General features: G+C 54.4%; 1 protein-coding gene across 3 annotated transcripts in view; it reads left to right on the top strand.

Moving 5' to 3' along the window:
• The first annotated feature begins 524 nt into the window (after window positions 1–524).
• IGSF3 (immunoglobulin superfamily member 3) overlaps window positions 525–22,052 on the top strand; it is a 98,478-nt gene continuing 76,950 nt past the window's right edge. For all 3 annotated transcript variants that reach the window (XM_037038741.1, XM_037038740.1, XM_037038739.1), the window contains exons 1-2: window positions 525–626; window positions 1,296–1,976. In XM_037038741.1, the coding sequence (XP_036894636.1) occupies window positions 1,934–1,976 (43 nt within the window). In that variant the 5' untranslated portion in view covers window positions 525–626; window positions 1,296–1,933. The remainder of the gene's footprint in view (window positions 627–1,295; window positions 1,977–22,052) is intronic.

The following is a 22,052-nucleotide window of genomic DNA, read 5'->3' as shown; positions in this document are numbered from 1 at the left end:
AGAGGAACCAAGAGTTAGAACCCAGGCAAGGGCAGAGTCCAGTTCAGTCTCAACTTCTAGGAAATTCAGTCCCAGAGTGAAACGTAATATGGGGTTCCGCTACGAGAACAGATTCAAGCCTTCTGCGAGGGCTTTGTTTTCGTGTCGCAGAGAGAGGACGCGCTCCTGTGCCGCCCTCCTCCAGGTCCTTGGGTCCTGTGGGGCTTTGGGACGGGCCTGGGCATCTCTCCGGCAGCGAGAGGCTGTGTGTGAACCCTGGTTAACTTGGGGGGCTGCTGGCCCGCACGCCAGATGCGTCCGGGTCCTCGGGTGGCCCTCCCCACCCCAGGTGTGGCACCCGCGTGGCCCCCTCCCACGCCCAGGCCCCCGGCCCAGCCGCCGGTCTCGGGGTCTGGGGGAAGGGGCGGGCCCGGGGGCGGTGCCTCTGGCCCAGGCCGCAGCGCTCGCCCTGCGCTCTGCCCGCCGGGCGCAGCGGCCGGAGCTGGAGGGGGCGGGGACTCGGGAGGGGCCGGGCACCGCGACTGGTGCCTTAGCGGGAGGGAGGAGGCGGCGCGTCCCCTGGGGCGAGCTCTGGGCCCACGGATCCACAGACGGACGAAGGCGCTGAGGGAGAGGGCTGCGGCGAGGTAGGATCGGGGAAGCGCGGCCGGCGCAGGGAGTGGCGACGGCGAGGGGAGCGGAGCCCCGGGAGGGCACGGGGAGGGGCGCCGGGGCCGGGCGCCCGTGCACTCCGGGGTCAGGCCCGAGACCCTCCCCTGGCCGGTAGGGCGCACAGCGAGCTCGTCTCGGCAGCGGAACGCAGAGCCCCGGCTCCCTTCTGCCTCCGTCCCTTTTCTTTCCACTCAGCAAAAAATAAACACCCGCGAAGGTAAAACAATAGCGGGGCCACCTGGGACGCTGCGTGCGCCCCGGCTCCCACGCCGGGGCTGGGGGCCGGAGCTGGGGATGGAACCGGGAGTGGCGGCCCCGCCTCGGAGCCCCTTCCCGGAGCCCCTTCCCGACTTGGCCCCGCGGAGGGTGGGGCTGCCCGCGGCCGGCTCCGAGGGAGGCGAAGGGAATTCCCAGGAGTGAGCAAGCGTTAGGCGAAAGTACGGCGGGAACCATCGGGCTTCCCACTGTCGCCCTGCTCTGGGCGGGGAAACTGAGGCGGAGAGGACGCGGCGACTTGCTCAAGGTCAGCGCGCGAAGGAGGACCGCTGGCCCGGAGCGCGAGCCGGGGCTCCCACCGGCACAGCCCTCTCGGCTCTGCGGCGGGCAGGCTGGCCTCTGACGAATCTCTGCCCTGTTTGCTTTAGGAATCTGCTGGCATTGTGGGAGCGCCTGGGGCACCGGAACGCGGACCCGAGCCGCGCTGTCGCCTCGTTGGTGCCCGGCAGGTCCGGGGCAGGTGGCAGCTCCGTGACCCACCATCATGGATGGAGACAGACTTTCTGATGGAGAAACCCAAACCGGCGATGCCAGCCGCGGCGATTTGGCTGTCAGAGGTCTGGACAAAAGCTGCCCCGTTCCCTTCGGGGAATCCGAGTGAGGGAGAGTGCAGACACCTTCACCGGGAAGCCAAGGACATTTCTGTATAATCAGTGGATGGAAAGGTTTCCTCAGACTCGTTCCCCTTTTCCTTGAGGATTAATCCACCGCAGTCGACGATTCCAGTGGAAACCGCGAGACACATGATGTGGCAGGAGCCTGGAGCGCCCGTGGGATTGTTCTGGACCTTTCCCGTGCAAAGGGGAGTTTAACACGCCCCCCCCCCCGCCCGACCTCCCCCACTGCCCCCTGCGGATCCCTTCTCAGCAGCCTAGTCTTGTTTTCTGAGTTAAGTTCTGTTTCCCAAACTGTCCCCTGGAGCTCTAAGTGGATTGCCAGAAATGAGAGATTAAATCCTGGGAGAGGAGGAAGCACCCCTGCGCTGCGTCTTCTCTCCGCTGCCGACATGAAGTGCTTTCTCCGGCTGCTGGGCTGTCTGGCGGTGCTGGGTAAGTGGCGCTGCCTCCCTGCGATCGATCTATGGGAAAGTTTAACCTGCCGTTGGTTCCTGTAATTCCTCGTGGTTTTTCCCCATCCACACTCGGCTTCCGAGGCACTCGGCTTCCAGGCACCCAGACACCCCGAGGCGGCCAACGGGTGACACAGGTTGCAAATGGAGTACCAAGAGGCCCGTTTCTGACCCAGGAGGAAATGGTGGCATGTTGTCTGCTGTCTTTAAGAAGGAGCATTTGCTGTCCTTCTTAAAGGACAAGTGTCTGTCCCAAGCCTTGCAGTGTGGTGGGAGACTCCATCTGCGTGTGGGTGGTGTGGGGACTCCATGTGGACCGAGGGCTGGTCCTTGCAGATTACAAACACCCAGCCGAGGGGCTTCACTTCCGTGGCGGTCCAGTAAATTCCTAGCCCGCCGAGGCAGCCTGGCTCCCACTCTGCCGGGAAGGTGGGTTTGGTGACGACCCGTGGTGCTTTTTCTGGAGGGGGGTGGTGTAGTTGGAAAAGAGGTTGAAGGGGTGCTTTCGTCCTGCCTGAGTAGTTTGGATGGAAAAAGTGTGTTTTAAAAGATTTTATTTATTTTTAGAGAGAGGAGAAGGGAGGGGAAAGAGGGGCAGAGAAACATCGATGTGAGAGAGAAGCACTGGTCAGTTGCCTGTGACGCGCCCTGGCCGGGGACCTGGCCTGCTACCCGGGCATGCACCCTGCCTGGGAATTGAACCTCTGATCTTTTGGTTTGGCGATGTCACCGAGTCACACTAGTCAGGGCTGGATAGAAAAAATGTTTGAAGTCGCCAGGCGTGTGTCCCCTCACCACGGAAACTCGGGTTGTTGCTCTGGTGGATGAGAAGCTCGTGGATGAGAACGCTGGAGGAATTGAAACTGCCAGGTTGGGGGTGTGTGAGGGTTGGTGTTCATGGCCCCACAGAAGGTCAGCATGCTCAGAGCCCGATGAAGAAACTGGCCCCGAGAGACAAACCTTCGGCACCTCCCATCAGGATTCTCTTCCCTGTGAAGAGCTCCCCTTTTGCGTGCCACTTGCGCATTCTCAGATTCAAAGCTACTTCCCATGCCATTGAGCTCCGTCTTAGGTGTGGTATCTTAGGACCCACACTGGGTCTAGGATAAGCTCCCTGGCCAGGGTGTCTCCCCGCATCGCCTCAGACCTCACGGTGAGTGCACCTCCTGTCCTCTGTGTGGCGGGGTCCCCTGCCTTCAGGACAGGCGGTCACCGCTGCCTGTGGGCTTCGCCTCTCCACATCCAGCTGGCTGTATTTATTCGTGACCCGCTGGCCCTGGAGGTTGCTTTCAGGCACTGCCTGCGCCCTTGCAGGAGTTTGCAGACGGGTAGAAAGGGAATGGACTCTGAAGTTCGAGGACCCCAGTTCCAATCTCAGCCCCACCGGGACTGGCATCTGAATCCCAGGAAATGGGGTGATGCCTCCAAGGGCTGCCTTGACTGCGTGTGTGAGGGGGGTGGGGTTCTGAGCACCCTGGCTGCTTTGAAAAATGTCCAGACAGGTAACAAATGTGTTCAGTCAGCGGTTCTCAGACTTAGGTGCATGTTGGAACCCCCGAGGGAGCTTTAAAAATCCAGGCGGCAGACCAGATCCTCCTGGAGGCAGATCCAGGCACTGGTCTTTCAGGTCTCCTGGGTAATCCCCGTGTGTAGCTGAGTTAGGGGACCAGCGTGTAAGGTCCTGGCCCCTTAAGCCCTCCCACCTCAAGCACCGGGTGCACCTGGTCTGGTGATGACGTTTGTCGACTTGGGCAACTAGCTGCCCGGAAATGGGCCAGGATGGCATCCCCGTGTCTCTGCATGACTCTGAGTCTGCTGCGCCCTCAGGCAGAATCTGGAGCCCAGGAGGCTCTCTGTTCGCCAGTCCCAAATATCGTTTAGATATTGGTTGTACTGTATTTGCCATTCATTTAGTGTCTGGGTTTAAATCAGTAATTAGTGCTTCATGTGGATTCGAGAAGACAAACAAGAAAAGCCCTCAAGGAAGGTTTGGGTGTGGGGTAGGGGAGAGAGGGTGGGGCCAGGGGGGAAGGAACCACTAATGGGGCAACGAGGAAAGGTGACATTTGTGCCTTTTGTTCCTTCTGGCTGCTTGGGAACTGAGAGGCTGCGGGCTGGTCCCTCTGCTGGGCCCCTCAGTGCGGTGGAAGCTGGGCCCTGGCACCTGGCACTGTTGTCTTCCCCCCGTTCCCAGCCTCGTGTACAAACAGGTGCCGAGGGGGGAAATGAGTGTCAAGGGGGACGGTGGGGACAGACCAGATGTGGAGAGAGTGGGAGGTTTGGAGCCGTGGATGAGAACGCTGAGCCTCGGCCCATTTTCTGAGCCCCATTGGGAAGCGCCCCCTTTCTCACCCCTCTGTGACCCTCTGCACGGTGGGGCCACGGGCAGTGCTGCTACGGTGCTGACCTCGGAGAGCAGAAGGTGTTTTGGGGGAGACAGAAACCCGCGTGGGGTCTCATTTCCTGCTCGAGTCTGGTGTGGTTGGAGTCACATGGCAGCATTCTTGCTGTGCAATGCAAATGAATGTGTAATGTAAATTTAAAACAGCCAAAATCTCAAGGTTTTATGCCCATGTGAGTCACACCCCTGGAGTAAAAAATAAAATTTTTTTTAAGTTGGATGAGGCTAAGGGCCCTGCAAAGTGAGAGAGTTCTGGAAGCACCTGGCCTCCGGGAAGGGCCCTGCGAGTTAGAAAACCCCCTGACCGTCTGTGAAGGGAAGGGGGATTCAGGGCAAATCTCCCAGGTATTGGTGGCTCCTTTGAAGTCGTCAGGCCTGTGCTTTCTGCTCCCACCCTTTGCCATGCCTGGGTCTCGTTTCTCCTTTTCTCCCTCTCCCGGGACTGGTTCCTGCCCTCTCAACCACTGTGCTGTTTCTTCCAGTCGCAGCTCTGTGTCCCCCACCCAACCAGGGAGCCAGTGGCCGCCACTGCCAACCTTGTTCCATTTCTAAAGCCTGCACCTGGTCGAACCAGGAGGAGGACTGCAAAGTTCTGCTACTGAGAATGGGTGGAGCCAGAGGGGCAGAAGATGAGAGAGAGAGCGCGAGAGAGAGAGCACAAACATGAGAGCAGGGGCTGGTGTGAATGTAGTGTAAGGAGGAAAAAGAGGGAATGAGGAGAGAAGGACAGGCGGCTGTGCCTGTGCCTGGGAGCAGCCTGCGTGAGTGACAGTGACAAGGGAAGATGACAGCTATGTGGGAGAGACAGACTAGGATTTGTGTCTGAGGGATAGGAAGGGAACCATCAAGAAAGATGAATATGGTCTTCAGGCATGTAAAGCAGACTTCGATTTCACATCGGGAAGAGTTATGCCTCCCAGATCAATGCCGACGCTGCCCACAGGCGGGGGGGAGAGAGAGAGAGAGAGAGAGAGCTTTGAGAGTGCGGGCAGTGGAACATGGAGGCCATTGGGACGAAGCTGCATCGGTGCAGGCAAGCCTGTGGAAGGCTGACATCCCGCATGTTTTCTTTTCCGGTGGGACAGAATGTCACTCGGAGAGCCAGGAAGCCTCTGTTTCAGTCGGGTGGGACTCAGGGAGCAATCCCTTCCTTCCCAGTTTGTTAGGGGAGCATTCTGAGGGGAGAGGCCAGAGGGCGCTGCCAAAAGGAAAGGAGCTTGGATGTTCCCGTGGGTGAGCCTAGACACAGGACTGAAGGGATCAAAGGCAGAGGCAAGGGGAGGAGGTAGAGAGAGGAGGCACAGGAGACGGGTCAGGGTGGTTGGGGAAGGCTTCTGACGGGATCGGGGAGGAGAGTGACCTACAGGTGAACAAACACCCTGTCCCAACAGTTATCCCAGCGGTGTGCACTTCTCTTCCCTTTCCCGGGGGCCTTTTGACGAGGGTGCCGGGGAAGGGCACTCTGTCTGGAGGACGGGAGTGGCTGGGACGCCTTTCCACTGTGCGAGGCATTGAGCCACCCTGGGCGCCCAGGGCGGAGTGGAGCTGTCTCGGTTTCCAACACGTTTCACTGCAGCAAGAGAACAGTGGTAACATCGCCGCTCCTAACTCTGGCCCTTACTGCGAAGCGAGCTGTGTCTCATGGAGTCCTCAAAACAGCTTTGCTGGGTGGACACCTCACAGCAGCACCGTTTTTGTAGACAGGGATGTGGAGGTCCAGGGAGGTTGTTGTCCCAGCAGGACACGGTGCTCCACAGGGGGAAGGACCCAGGCCCTTTCTGTCTTGTTCCCCGTGCGTGCCTCCGTTCCCAAGGTCATCCCATGTCCAAGTTGGCTGTGATAGGAAAAGGGTGGGTGAGGGGCAGACCCTCTTAATTTAAGGACACTTCTTAGAAGTTGTGCATATCACTTCTGCTTACATCCCCATGGGCTAGAACATGATCACATGACCATACTTTGCTGTGAGGGAGGCTGGGAAATAGTATCCGTAACTCGCGGTGTCCCCTGTGCCGAGCTAAAATGTAGGGGTTCTATTACCGTAGAGGAAGGAGAGAACAGGTATTGGTACGCTGGTCTGCGGTGTAGTCTCAGAGCTACCAAGTGGCAGAGCAGGCTTTTGAAGCAAGGACCTGTTGTTCCAAATTCAGTGTTCTTCCATCCAGCTGGTCCATCCCGGATGACCCTCTGCGAGTGTGACCCCCCAGTCCCTAGTCTCTGAGAACAAGAGACATGAGCTAGGTGGACCAGCAGCTGTTACAGGGGAGGCGGTGTAGGTCAGCACATACCCACTGAGCGTTGTGAGTGTGGCCGCAGCGCCGTGGTCTTTGTGGTGTGCCTGTGTGCCGGGCACCGCTGCGCCTTCAGGTAGCAGGACTGTCAGTGTAGAGTCGTGAGGGACCGTCTCTGTTGTGCTGGCCACTGTGGCCCCCGATCTCAGCCGTGGGCCCGTCGGTAGGTGGTCAGTCACGTGTTTGATGAGTGGGTGGGTTCACAGGTCGCTGTTGTTTCTCTGTCACCTCCCTCACTCGCAGTGGGGAGATTCAGGCTCTGAGAGTTTACGTCATTTTGCTCGAAGGGAAAGAACTAGAATCTGTCAGAGCCTGGATTTGAATCCAAGATTTTCTGGCTCTAGCGTTCTCACCTTTGCTTCACCAGACAGGGGTTCTCAACCTTTTTTGGGCCGTGGATCCTCTTGGGGTGGCCCTCTGGTGAGGCCTCTGGACCCCTTCTCAGGGTAACATTTTAAAAAGCATTAGTGAAAATACACAGGAAAACAAAGGAAATCAATTACATTAAAATATGTCATCAAAATATTTAAAGAACACATGGCATGGCATTAAATTACGAGGTCTAGCAAACATCATAATTTTGACTTAGTGAAGAGGGAAGATGCTTCTCTGAGGTGTCGGCACGAACTGCAGTGTGATGTGAAAGAATGTTTGTCACCTGTCGTGACCAATCATGGGTCCCGGAGACTTGATCTTGACGCTTGCTTTCGGCCGTTACCAGAGGAACCATGAACATTCCCTGAGAGGTCAGTGGAGATAAAGATGTAGCCCCCCCCACACCCCACAACTCAAGTTCACAGAGGTCCTGAATTCTGTCCACAGACCGCTGTGCAGTTCAAGGTTCCATGTCAGCGGTGGTTGCCGGGGAAGGCGCTGTGGAAGAAGACTTCGGCTGCGCTTTCCGAATGGCAGCGTTTGGGTGGGAGGGCAGTCTGCTCTCAGTCGAGTGCTGACAAGTCACGGACTCAGAAGTCAGACGGCGGTAGAGTCGCTCTTTAGAGACCCGAGAAATGGCTGCGTATGGTTTCAGGTACGAGTCCACGTGGGACAGTGTGGACGTGGAGAGTTGGCGTGGATGCGTTGAGTGTGGATTTGGGCTTAGACTAGGTCCCCAGAGCCCAGGCCTGGGGATGGGACACGGTGACTCTGGTGCTGGCCTCCCACAGTGCCTGGCCTCGTGCATCCTGCCTCACGGCTCCCTGACTTGTTTTTTGGGGTTTCTCTGGGAGTTTCTCGTTCGCCGCGGCTGGACGCCTGTTTCCTTGCTGTTTCGAAGTGAACACAGCTATTCCTCATAAAGGGCTGGCGTTCACTTTAAGGACATGTAGGGCACCTGTGCGTGAATTCCCCTGATTTTCAAAGACTTAAGTGGTTGCATCAAAATCAAGCCCGTATTTGTAGGAAATCATGTTGCCCAATTCCCTCATCAAGAGCCCGCGTTGAAGTGGGCCTCGGCGACAGGCCCTGCACGGCAGCCACGGCAGTGGGCCTCCCTGAACTGGGGGTCCTCAGTTAAGTGGGATTTTGTGCTTGTTTTTGAACTCTGCTTTCAGAAAGTCTAAACTCACGAGCTGCCGTCGCAAGGATTCATTCTAGAAATTACCTTCCAGGCCACTGGCAGCCCAGCCCCTGCCTCCGCCTCAGCCGTGTCTCGGTGGCAGAGGAGGAGGACGAGCCTCGGGGCCCTGCGTGGTCCCGAGTCAAAGATTAAATTATATGGACTCTGCCCCGGCTGCTGAGTGGTCACGTGTACTTTAGAAAGCTTTCTAATGGGCTTTATAATGACAAGAGGCGCAGCAAAGTTCCTGCCTAGCCCTCTTGTCACCCTCTAATTAAATTCACCCAAATTCTCTATCCCTGTCACCCAGGTGCCCCAGGCTCTGTGGGACACAGCCCTGTCCTGCCCTCCAGGAGATGATAATCTAAGGCCAGAGGTAAAGCAGCTGGTGGATCCCCTTGCAAATGGCCAGGAAGACATGGATGTTTTGTCCATCCAAGGACGGGCTTTTGTGGGAGGAGGCGGGGCAAGTGTGCTCTTGTTTTCAGCAGGAGGAGTGAGGCAGTGCTGTGCCCGGGAGAGGGCTGAGGCTAGACGAGGTCTGAGTGCTCGCTCTGGAAAGGCGTTCCGGAACAGCCGGAGTGTTCGTCATTCCTTAAGAAGTAGAAGAGAGGTCCTGGTGGAACTGTGGGCTGGCAGACACCCTGAGCTCCTGGGGCTTTGCAAGGCTAGGGGAGCCCAGGCTGGGCAGGCCGGAGCCCTAAAGGGGTTGCGTAGTACGAATTGGGGAAGTTGCTTGGTGTGAGGTCTGGGTATTTGGGGCAGAGACGGATGCAAATATCAGAGAGCTCTGAGTGGGTATCCTGGAGGAGCATTGGGAGGAGTGGCCAGGGAAGGCAGGAGGCCTTCCTGGAGGTGGCAGACCCAGGGTGAGAGTGAAGGGACCAGGACTTGTTCTTGTATCAGAGGATGAGTTTTTATGTGTCCATCAAAAATCATCTGGGCAAAGACGTTGTAACAAAACTCTGGACCCAGAGACATTGTTGCCCAGTCTTCTAGTGGCGGCCTCCTGCCCTGCACTCGTAAGGTCCCCAGGCCTCCCCGTCGTTAAGAGCAGGACAGAAATCTGATACTGGCTGTGTGCCTTTTTCCCCATTCGGAGGCTAGAGGGAGTGGAGGATGGTCAGGATCGCCTTGAGTCGGTGTCACTGTGGTGTATTTAGTTCTGTGCTTGTTTCTGACGCCCACTTTCCTGGACCCAGGAGCGCAGCCTGCTCCTCCTTTGGGGTGGTGACAGTGAGAACACTGTCTGTCCCCTCAGCAGGGCACTGGGTCCCCCTGTGGTGCGCTGTGGACAGAGCCTTGTCGTGAGGGGGAGGCCTTATTCGCCCTTCCCCCTGGAGCCCCATGCATTTGCACCTTCTGTCTCCCAGACAGACATTCGTTACATAGTATCAATCTGCTTTTCCTGTGACTGTGGTCACTCGCACTTGGATAATCCAGCTCTGGAGCCACTAGTCTGGTGCCCAGGTTTGCTGATGATCAGGGGTCACGCAGCTGACCTTAGCCCCATATCTCAGAAGTTAGGGGAGGTGGTGCCTTTGTTAGGTGTTTTTGAAATCTCTTAAGGCGGCCGTTTCCCAACACCAAGTGTTGCTCTGAGAGTTTAAGCAGCCAGGTCATTGTTTGCTCCGGCTTGGGGACAGGGCCTGCGCATCATTTGTTGTGTCAGAGAGTTGAAGAGTCTCCCTGAATGTATCCAGTGTGCCAGTACCGGGAGCAGTGACAGGCCACACGCGCTTGAAGATGCTGCCCGGGCTCGCTAGGGTGCGTACCGAGTCGTGCTTGTTCAGGAATTGGTTGCATGGTGACCTTGACTGACTTTCAGGGGGAAGCAGAACAGGAGACCTGAGGCTGAGTCCCCCTTCATCACCAGTCGTGGCTACAGGGCCTGCCCTGGCCCAGCACAACCCCCTCCCTTGATTTCTATGTGTTTTTGGAGAGAATGAGATTTTCACCGCCTCTTAGGTGTAACTCACCCCTCCCCTCACCAGGAAACCTTAATTTCTCACTGAAGATTTGATTTGATTAAGACATAATTTAACACAGAAGATAAAGGGCTTTATTAGGGTAAACACATATAAAAGTAAGGTAGTGAGCGATTGCTTTCAATTTCACAAGACAGCTTATATTTATTTGCTTTATTTTTTTTGAATTTTAATTTTTTTTGCCAGAGATAACAGGTGAATATTGTTCCTTGGTAAAAAAAAAAAAAAAAAAAAAAAATCCCAACAGCACAGACAGGAAGTAAAATATGCAACTTCTCCTGTCTGCCCCACACCCCTTCGTGAACCTGACATGTATTCTTTATGAGTTTTGGTGCAGTCTGCCAGGCCTCACCTGTTACCTCTGCGCATCTGCTCACGGAAACATAGGCACTTTTCCGACGTGAATGGAACCATCCAGAATATACTGCTCAACAACTTGATTTTAAAGGGATGACCTACTTCCCTGTTTTTCAGACTTAATTTTGTGGCCATATCAGAACTGATTTGGTTATTTCATAGCTAGTTGAAACTGTCATTTGTGAAATCACTGGGGAATAGTGAGCCTCGTTCAATAGCTGTATAACGGAATACTTTTTGTCTTGCTTTATCAAGAGCAAAAGTCATAATAAAAACACTGTCCTTAAATGTTAATGTACTTTACGAAAACAATTGACTTGTTTATTCCAAATAGTTTCTCCAAAAACACAGATTTAACAAATTAAGCACACACACACCACACATTGGCTATTTTAGCTATAATCTTGAAACTACGCTGAATGGAAAGGAAGCCTGTTAAAAACTCGTTAAGAGGATGACCATAAACGCGGGGTTTTGTGTATAATTCAGTCAGGTGTTCTCATTCATAGACTGTCTCAGAAACGAGCGACTCCCCAACTCCCCTGATTCTCCTGTGGAGAAGGGATGGGACCGGTGTCACCTCTGGGGTTGCTGGCTCCCAGACAGTAGAGACCTTCATCCAAAGAAAGAGAACTTGTTTCTCTAGCCCTGCAGAAGCAGCTCTTGCTGTGAAGAGATTACCATTTCAAAGGGTTGGTTACTTCTCAGGTTCCCGAGCATGATTTTCTTTGAAACCCCTGGAGCGTCTGCAGCTTTCTTGGACGGTTCACCTTTGGTCCCGATTTTTAAAGCAGCCGCTATTTCCGAGGGCTGGTGGTTGGATTCACAAATCATAGCCGACCCTCTCAAACAGCCCTTTGACCTGCTGCCTCCGCTCAGAGGCCGCTGTTCTGTTAGCATCTTCGTACAGCCCTTTCCCCGTTCACGTGTGAAATATTGGAGCGCCTGTGCCGAGAATTAGAAGGTGAAATCGTGATGAACATTTTAAGTAGTCAGCTGATGTGTATTTTAATCTTTAACAAATAGATTAATTAAGAGCACTGACATTGGGGAGCTCTTTTCTATCCCTACGGTGACTCTTTTTTCCTATTATTACTTAACATCTTTTCTTCCTGTTTTGTTCTCTTCTTTGGTAGCCGTGGATTGCACATACCATAGGCAGCGCTGGTGACGGGGTCCTTTAGGAGTAAGAGATGAAGGATGCCGATGACAGGGGGAGGGGGGTAGAGCGTCCATAGGGCAAGCTCACGCTTTTGAAAATACGCAAGCGTGCTGAGTTCTGGGTATGTGGGATGTCCTTATTAACTACTGGGGAGAGTGTCTTGTCTATGGAAATGGGGAATTTCGTCCTCCACCCAGAATTTCTAGGAAGCCAGAACAAATGAGAGGCAGAACAGCCCCGTTGCGTCCCACCAGGGAGGAGACCAGCACCCCTGGCTGGCCTTGAGGCCCCTAGGCTGGCGTGTGGCCCTGGTGAGGTTGACCTCTCTTTGTCCTCAGCCTCCCTTGTTTCCTGCACCGTGGCTCCTCTCAGGGAGCCATGGGGGAGCAGGCCGAGGGGCAGCTCAGGACCGTTCCCCACGTGAGGCCTAATTTCTAGGTCAGTGGGGTGCAGGCTCTTCCTGGTAGGCACCTCGCCAGGAGAAGACATTGATCTGCACTTCTCACGCATGGCACAGGAGCTTCCCGCTTCTGCATGGGTCCCCCTAACCTGCAGGCCCCCCAGGGGTTGTAGGCTTAGTGCCCAGCAGGCGGGGGCTGCTCCCGGGAGCCATCCTCCTGTCCACAAGGGGCGCTCTCTGGGGTCTTTCGGGTTTTCCTCACTGGTTTTGTTTTGCTGTGGTTTTTTTGGAGGGCTGGAGACGGGAAAGCCTGTTGGGAGTTCTGCTCCACAGACGGGCACCTCTGTCACTATCAGAGGAGTGACTGGGCAGATAGATTCCTTCTAGGCTCACTCCCCAGCAGACGGCCCTTGGAAGGTGACTTGCTGAGCAGTTTCTCAATGTCTCCTGATGTTTCACTACAAACTATAGCTTGCTCAACAGTTTTGCAATCTGCCTTCTGGCATTTTGCTACAAAAGATTGAGCAGGCTGGCGGCAAGCAGCCCTGCTTTTTCTCATTCCCTTTGTCACGGTGGGCGATGGCCTGGAGCTGGGTGTTCCAGCACATCTCTGGCTGGGAGGAACGCCACTGTCCTTGTCCAGTCTCCTTTATCACGCTCCTGTCACGAACCCAGCTCTTCTGAGAGACCCCCTGTGTGGCGGACTTCTGGGAGGGAGAAAGATCAAGAACTAATGTGCCTCTGTGCTTGAAGTTGCTTTGGGAGAATTGGTGAATCTCATGCCTAACCCTCTTACAAAGGGGAGTTATTCTGGAGGTGAGGGAGAAGCTGTGTTAGCCTGGGTTTGGGGTGGGGGGGTGGGAGGGGGACTAGAAACCCTCAGATGAAAGAGAGACTGGTGTACCTCGTCTTTGTTTTAATTAAAACATTATGCAGTACAAACATTTGCTTCCCCACTCTTAGCCCCACCACAGAAGAGCTGTAATTTCCCATATTTGGAATCTGGGGAGAGCCAGGCCTCCTTTGAGGACAAGGCCAGGTTCAGTCTGTGCTTTGGGGGGAAGTAAGTACATGTGAGCCTTGAGGGCTGTGGTATTTACAGTGAATTTATGGTGACTGTGTTTGCCTCCTTGTCATCATGTATTCAGCAGTCCCCACGTCCCGGGGCTGGTGCTGTGCCCATCAGTAATCTGACTTTTTTCCTTCTGCGTATTTTCCCCTTTGCGAATGTGTAGGCATTGAGCTTTAATCAAGAAGGCTTTCACTCTGTCATCAGCAACTGGGGTTGGCTGGAGTCCTGCGGAGGGTTTTAAGTACCTAATCTCTTAAGACGTTCAGAGTATAATCTCCACGGGCTCTGATCGTCCTGCCTGCATCTCAGAGATCGGCGAGGTCTGCAGAGGAGGCCCGGCGGGGACGCTGGCATCCTTTGGGGGGACCGGGTGTCCTCCTTGCTGGCGACAGGTTTTTGTGTGCTTTTTGGCATGGGGACAGGGCCCACTGTTCATTTGCCATGTCAAGAGAGTTCAAGCCGCTCCATGAATGTGACCAGTGTGCTGGTACAGAGCACCAGGGACAAGCTCGCTGGTGTCCGTGCCGTGTGCCCAGGGCCGGCTCTCAGGGAGACACTGCAGGGTGGGTAACAGGGCTGCTGGCCAGTGGTGCCCACACTCTTGTTAAAGTATATCGGGGCGCTCAAACAATCCGGGGCGCAGGATCCGAAGTGTGCACGTTTATCATTTGGATGTGACTTCACGTGTGTGGCGTGTGTTACACGAAATTAGACTACAGGTGCTCTTCAAATGGTCATTTCTTTATTTTCTGTTTCCACCCCCTTTCTGATGTCAGCTCGGCCTCTTGATGTCAGAGTGCCCTGCAGAAGACCTCAAGTGCATCTTTGATACTTTCTCTCTCGGTAAAACTCCTAACGGCACAGACTAATAATGAGGGAGCCGAGGTTGAATGAGTGAAGTGTGTGAATTACCGAATATTTTTCAAGAACATTGTTTCTGCGTTTAGGTAAATATTGTAACTCAACGGAGGCTAACAGAGTACCTAATAAAGGTCCTTGGGGACCCTGCTTTAGGAGACAAACAAGAATGATTTGTGGTTAGTGTGTCAATTGTTTATGTCAATGGTGTTTCCGAAATACTAGATTGTGTGTGAACACAGTTTGTTCTCTAACGTTTTTTAAGTGGTCCCGGTGAAACCCCACATACATGTGCTGCTGACGGCTTGCGTGTGCTATAAAGACCTGTTTTGCGAAGACCTGATTCAGCTGTATCAGCAGTATCCGAAATTCCCACTTCGGGAAGTCCCTGATTCTTACCTCCCAAGATTAGTTACATCGCTCTGCCAGATGCGTCCCAGCACCTGTACTTGTCTATTGTAACGAGAATTAATACATTAACAAATGCCTGCTGGGGTCCCCTATGTGCTCGGCAGGCATTGGGTTATATGGAGACACGACCACTGTTCTTGTGTAGTTTTTAGGTTAGCAGAGAAGTCGGACAGTAACAAGTACATATACATGTAATTAACCGCAGTCGTGAAGCTACACTGTATGTTACTTTTTCCTTTTAAATTAAGTTTACCTTTTAATGACTGGTTTAATGCCAGGATTATGTTGTTGGTCCTGGGGTCCCAAGCCCCTCTTTCCCCGGCTGCTCGGCAGGGACGTTAGTGGAACTGGATGACATCATCGTGTTCTGAGTCGGAAACAGCAGTGTCGTACGGTTCCACCTATCAGTTGCCCAGGCAGTGTGCTGTATCGAATGTTGAATACATGCCGTAATCAATGAGCTCTTCATAGTGGGCTGCACTTAACACCGTTTTCTTTAGCCGAGGAAATGCCAGCTACCGTTTCAGTAAAGGCAATCCGGAACGTCAAATCGCTAACCTTGGTGGAGCTGTGATGCGGACGGGGGGTGGGGGTGCTTTGAGGGGACTCGAGAGCCTTGCGTCCGGTCTGGGCTCAGTGTGGCGCTGGGCTCCTTTCCAGCCCAGGTGGAAGCGTGTGTATTCCCCGGTCTGTAGCACTGTCAGCAGCCCAAAGAATCTGGGCCAGTTGCTGGAGAGCTGAGGTGGAAGGCACAGCTGGGGCAGGAGGAAGGAGGGACCTGTCAGCACAGCTCACGGAGCTGCTCTCCAATCCCAGGTGATGGGAGTGCTTGCTTCCACAGCTCAGACCTCGTGTGAGCGGGTTTGCACATCCAATAGGTTCGTGTGCTCACAGGGTGCTCAGTTACATGCCAGGNCAGTTGCTGGAGAGCTGAGGTGGAAGGCACAGCTGGGGCAGGAGGAAGGAGGGACCTGTCAGCACAGCTCACGGAGCTGCTCTCCAATCCCAGGTGATGGGAGCGCTTGCTTCCACAGCTCAGACCTCGTGTGAACGGGTTTGCACATCCAATAGGTTCGTGTGCTCACAGGGTGCTCAGTTACATGCCAGGCACGGCCGGTCCTCCCTGTGAGCCCGCTGGCCCCATGGGAGGCGAGGGGTGAACCAAGGAGAAGGCCCAGCTGGGCCCTGCTGGGAGAAGCCCAGCGCTCTGGCGTGATCCGGCCCTATCTGTGGAACTGGGAACGGGGCCCAGCCGAGGGCTTGCACCCGGAGCTTCCCAAACCTCCTCTGCTGAGTACTTCTCTGCATCTGTTTGGATTCCTATGCACACGTGTCTAATTGTGCCACTCTATGATAATGCTCACTATTTTCGCACACCCGCAGGATAATTTCCGGTTCAGCTCCAGCCCACAGCTATTTGTTGAGCGCTTCATGGGCCAGCACAGGACGGGATGGCGAGTCAGGGAAAACCCAAGTGTATGACCTTGGTTCCTGCCCGTGGCAGACGCTGTTGGTTGTTCTGTCAGAGCCGTTCTTTTCTCTTCGTGGCGGCAAGGCCCTGATTAGTTTTCAGTGCCAGGTTCCCCGCCCCCACCCACTCAAGGAAAGGCGAGCCCGCGTCCAGCTCCAGGGTAAAGGCTGATTGATCCAAGCCAGTCTCGGAGGTCTGTAGTTTAGACATGGCCATGTGACCCAGTTTTGGCCAATGACATGAGAAGTCTGCTGGGGGCGGATTCTGGGGAGGACATCTTCATTCTGAAAAGAAGGGACAGCTCCTTTAGATCCTCAGCGAGGAGGCAGCCATCTTGTCACCATGAGGAAAGTGCGTCTCTTGAGGCCGTCAGAGCATGGATGGGGAGAACAGGGAACCCTGACGCCAACGCCCCTGCAGGCAGACCCAGTGGGCCGGCCTCCACACTGCCTGTCTCACCATCTCAGCCAGCTGAGTTGGTGTTCTCTACACCTTGTAGTTGAAGGCAAGCTATGTTAGGCACTGCCTCCAAGCGGCAGGAACTAGGCCTTATTCTTATAAAACAGTACAATTCAGATTATCATCATGCCCTGGCCGGGTAGCTCAGCTGGTTAGAGTGTTGTCCCAATATACCAAGGTTGTGGGTTCAATCCCCAGCCAGAGCACAGACAGGAGTCAACCATCAACAAGAAGAACAACAAATTGATGTTTCTCTCTTCCCCTTTCTCTTTCTCTAAAATCAATCAAAGGGTTGTGCACTTAAAAAAAAAATCATCTGAAGGCATAGCATTCAGAGCCTGTGGTTGGCACCATGGTAAAGAAGGAGGGAGGTAAAGATGTTGGTGGGAGAGGCCTGAGTGAGGACACGGTATTTGGAATGGATCCCGAGGTAGGATTAGGGTTTGCAGAGGAGGAGCAGAAGGCACCCGAGGAGCGACGGCATGAGCAGACCTGTGGAGACGGGAGTGGCCGTGGCCTTGTCAGAGAACTGTGGGATTATGTCCTGACTAATTCCACAGGCAGAGTCTTGAGCACGGCAGATTGCGGGCTCGCACGGTAATGCCTGATTATGTGGTGGGAAGGACTGGGGGCCCTGGTGGAGGGGAAAAGTATGACAGGGGCCCTTGGGAGGAGGACTGGGCAGACGGGTACCAGGGTGATTGGAAGAGAAGAAAGGAAAAGCTGAGTGACCAGTTTAAGCTCCTGGAATAATTCGGTGGTAAGAGATCAGATCTGAGTAGAACGCAGTAGGAACTGGGGAACATAGCAAAGGACAATAGGGAAGGAATAAGATAGCTATTAGAAGGGGTGTTGGTGGAATGTCAAGGAGGGGGAAGAATACAGGATGACTCCAAGAGTGTGGTGACTTGGGAAATGACATAAAATGGAAATTTGGAAAAGGGAATTGATTTCAGGAAGAACACTGAGGTTTTATGACAATGATAGAAGATCTAAGTAATAGGACCTTGAATTCATCTGAAACGGTGCGCTAGTTCTTGGGAACCGGAGGCCAGGGGCCCGAGATGATGCATAGCTCAGTTGGTTAGAGTGTTGTCCCAACACACCAAGGTTTCAGGTTCGATCTCTGGTTAGGGCACAAAAAGAATCAACCAATTAATGCATAAGTAAGTGGAACAACAAATTGATGTTTCTCTCCCTATCTCTTTCTCTCTCCCTGTCTCTTTCTCTCTCCCTATCTCTTTCTCTCTTCCTGTCTCTCTCTCCCTTTACTCCCCTTCTCTCCCTCCCTTCCTCTCTCTAAAATTAATACAAATAAAAAAGATTTTTAAAAAAAGATTATGTGGAAGAAATGAGAACTCTCTAGATTCACACACCCTCCCGATTTTCCTGCCTCCCTTGCACTTTGGTTGGGTCTTTGTGACGGTCGTTAGTCACTAAAGTGGGAGACAAGTGACAGGTGCCATTTCCTGGTCAGGCAGCTGAGAGCCGTGTGGGCATCCCTCCATCCCTTCTTCCTGTGCCACAGTGACCTGGGTGCCAGGGGCTGAGGTGTGGGCACAAGGGGAGGGAGCTGTCCTTCCAGCCTCAAACTTGGATCGATCCACCCTCGGCCAGGAAATCCGGTGGCAGCCAGGTCTAGAGCTGTGACAGCGTGGCACTGCTCCCTGATATTTGTTTGGCGAGGACCCAGGTGATACGAGGTCTCCAGGTCATAGTTTTTTGCTTAACTTCTGCCTTGATTTGCTCATGGCTCTGCAATGAATGGGTGAGAGCTTGCTGGCTGGTTTTCATTCCACTCTGAGACTTTCATTGATTTTGTGGGCGGCTTTTGTTCTTGTCCCCCCCAACCCCCAAGGCCCTTTAGCTTTCCAGGGAAGGGGATCCCTGTTCATGAGCTGTACTAGCGAGGGGGCTGGTCTCCACAGGTCACCAGAATGTCAAGTGGCTTGCAGAGGGGAATGTGTTGGTGGCTGGTACCCACTGGTGACCCGCTTGAGTGTCTCGGTCATCTGGCTAAAAGTAGACAGCGTCAGGAAAAAGTTCCAGATCTCCAGACTAGACTGAGAACGAGGTTCAGAGCTCACATTTGTAATCTTTCCTACTCTCAAAAGATTCAAAATGTGCCTTTTCTTAAAGGCTCAGCAGCGCGGCGCCTGGCGCTTGGAGTGGGTCGCTCTCTTTGTTACCGCGGCGTATTCATTTTGCCCGGCTGACTCACATTATTTTCCTAAGGGCAGAGGCCGGGACACAGTGCTGGGAGGCCCTTGGCATCTGGTTTTCGTCAGGCAGCGAGTAAAAGTGCAGACGTTGAATCTGATCCTGTTTTAAACAAGGCAGAGGCCTTTGTGCGGTGCCTGTTCTGCTCCGCGCGAGCCCCGGTGTTTCTCTGCTGCTTCTCCTCTCACTGAGAACTTGGCCCCATAAATATATCCAGGAGACCCCCCTTCAGACCTGGGAGGCAGCCAGCATTGGCCTCTCAGGGACATTTTTTTTATGTTTGAAAATGTAAAGACAGGGAGGGACCATTTTTTCTCTTTCTTTTTTTTATCCTCACCAGAGGCCTCTTTTTTTCATTGCTTTTGGAGAGAGAGAGAGAGAAATATCAATACAGGAGAGAAGCAATGATTGGCTGCCTCTTGTACGCACCCAGACCGGGGATCAAACCCTCAGCCCTTTGGTTACAGGATGGTACTCCAACCAGCTGAGCCACGCTGGCCAGGGAGGGACCATTTCTTTGTTTCATGGAGAGTTGGTGTTATTTTCCCTCCACTTTCAGTAACATAGGGGGTCGTACATATTGCTGATGCCAACCCTTCACACTGTGAAGAGATGAATTCACTCACTGTGCTCCCTGCCTCCTCCACCAGGCCTGGAAGGCCCGAGTCTAGTCTCAGGAAGTAGATGACACTGAAGCCATCTGTCCTGCCAGTCATCCATCCATCTGTCCACCCAACCAATATTCACCACGCCGTTATTATTGAGCCAGCCGTAGGATTTGGGGCAAGTGACTTCATTGCTCCCAACTCCCATTTCCTCCTCTGCAGTGGCAGGAGCCCCTCGCTCCGGTGATTGTGAGCCTTAGATGCCCCCCCCCAACCCACCCCCCCCGCCCCCCTGAGCAGAGTGCTTTGCATCACGCCTGGCTCGAGGCAAATGCCCCGCAGATGGTGGTTGTCATTATTCTTTTCCAGGGCCAGGGGTTCCACCCTGGTCAGCTGACTAGCTGCAGGTTGCCTGAGGCACGTGTGACCATTTGGAGGTTGGGTTGAGGCCATAGTATGTAGCTGCTGAGCCAGAAAGTTTGGCCTCTGGACCACATTGCCACCTCCCTTGGGACATCTTGCTGTTCTTGGTTTGGTCTTGGCGAGGCCATGTAGCCGGGCTCCAGAGGATGGCACACACGGGTCACTGTGTCGTCTGGTGTTCAGTGCGCTGGGAGCCCCAAGGGGGCTCCTCACCCCATTGCTTGGGCATTGCTGTCTGGGTCTCACCTGCCTACTTAAGCTCCTGTTCCTGTGAGTCCTGCTATTGGCCCGCCTGTTCTTTAGCATTTCCTTTGTGTGGACTACATCTCCAGTGTTGTGGAAAGAACCTGCGTGGGCTGTTTCAGTGCACTGGAACGGCCGAGTGTCTAATTAGTGTCCTGGGGAAAGTGAGGGATTTATCCCTGATGGTGCGTGCGTTCCCTGAGTTGGTATCACCTGGAGCACAGGCGTCTAAGAGGCAAGAGCATGCTGGTCAGCTGCCTGTGACCTGAGGGACCCACAGTGTGTCCCCGCAGCTTCCTTTGTTGTCCCACTTAGCAGTCTCAGTCCCAGGCGTTTCACCACTGACGACTCACTTGCTTCTGCCTCTGGCAATGTTAGTTTCCTGTGACTGCTCGTCAGCGAGCACTTTCTGACTCCTTCCACCTCTCTCCCCACAGCTGAGGAAATTCTCACCTTTCCTGTTTGCCAGCCAAAAGCCCTTCCTGTCTTGGCTGGTACGAGTGTTGTGCCAAGAGGAACTTTGGAAGTGAAATTGGACATGATAAAGCACTGGCACCGCTGCTCACCTCCCAGCCCTTTAAAATTCCTGGAAGTCTCTCGGACCCGTCTTCTTTTTGCTCCCTCCCCCATGTCTTTGCTTCCTGCTGCAGGTAAGGCTAGTGACATTTAACCAGAAGCGAGGCAAAGGCGTGTTCTGTCCCCAGCGCCCGTGGGGAGTGGCAAGCACTGCTGGAATTTGTGTTCTGCGTTGCACAGCCCGAGGAGTTCGAAGGCTGGGGGAGCAGATCACAGTGTGCTCGGAAGGAGACTGTGTCTCGCTCTGGCTCAGCACTATGCTGCAGCCGACTCCGCAGGGAGATGCTGCCTGTTGTGGGAAGGCACTGACGTGACCCCTCGTTAAGGCAGAAGAAAGGAGAGGCCTGGAGGCCACAGCCAGGCTGGCGTAGCGCAGAGTGGTCAAGCCGGCCACCATCCCACCCTGGCCCTCACTGTCCTGTCTGCTGTCCCACCCCCACCCCCACCAGAGCTGCCACATCTGTGGGCTTCCCTCCCCCACCGCCTCTGCCCCACCCAGGCCGCAACCTTTGTCTCTGCTTCTCCCCAGCGGCTCCGCATTTCACTGAGTCCTCCAGCTCCTTCCTGACCTGGGCTGGTCGAAAGTCAGACGGACGTGGGGAAGTGGAGGCTGACATTTATTGACCCGGTGTTGCCTCAGCCTCTGTGGCTCACTCACGTTCTCTGACTTTGTCATTGTGGGGCCAGGGGACTGACCTGCAGCCCCCTGTCCAGATGGGCGGTAGAGACACGGCAAGGTTATGTGACTTCTCCGAGTCACAGCCAGCACAGGCCACCGCTTCCCTGAGCCCAGAGATGTTTCCACCCGCTTCTCTGTGGTGTCCTTGACCTAGGGCAGACGCCATCAGTTTGAAGTATGTGGTTCTTCGAATGTTGACAAATGTAAACAGTTGTGTAAACCACCGTCACAGGTAAAGATGGAACACTCCAGTCACCCCCCAAAATTCCCTCTCCACCCCCTTCAGGCCCCACAACCGTGGACCTGATTTCTGTTACTAGTCTTGCCCTGTCCAGAATGCGGGCCCCGTGGAACCCCACAGCCTGACGCCCTCCCCATCTGGGTTCTGTCCCTCAGCTCAGCCCAGTGCTTTGGGAGTCACCCCTGCGGTTGCTCACGTCCAGTTCACTCCCTTTATTGCCGAGGAGCGGCAGCGTGCGGTCACACGGGTCGGCACGTTGTGCTTACCCTTTGCCCAGCTGATAGTCCTGGGGTCGTTTCCAGGGTGGGGCCCTGAGGAACATAGCTGCCATTCTGTGTGTGAGTCTTATGTGGGCGGGGCTTCCCACTGACCTGAGTAAATACCAGGAGAAGTGGGACCGCTGGCTCATGTGGCCGGCAGATGTTTAACTTTGTAAGGCACTGCCAGGGTGTTTTTCGAGGTGACTGCCATCCCACAAGCCACCAGCACAGTAGGAAGGGGGCCTGGTCTACTCGACCTCTAGCCCAGGATCTTACTGGCTGCTGAGATGTTGTGAGTGGCCCGTGAGCGAGTCCTGAGCCTGCCCCGCTAACGGGGAATTCTGGGGAAGTTCCGCAGTTCAGAGCCAGTTGGCCCTGGAGAGG

The sequence above is a fragment of the Sturnira hondurensis genome, unplaced genomic scaffold, assembly GCF_014824575.4.
Source record: "Sturnira hondurensis isolate 20B ecotype Veracruz unplaced genomic scaffold, ASM1482457v3 Scaffold0024822, whole genome shotgun sequence".
NCBI classification, from domain to species: domain Eukaryota; kingdom Metazoa; phylum Chordata; class Mammalia; order Chiroptera; family Phyllostomidae; genus Sturnira; species Sturnira hondurensis.
Note: the sequence above shows the minus strand (reverse complement) of the source record. Positions and strands in the feature narration are given on the sequence as shown.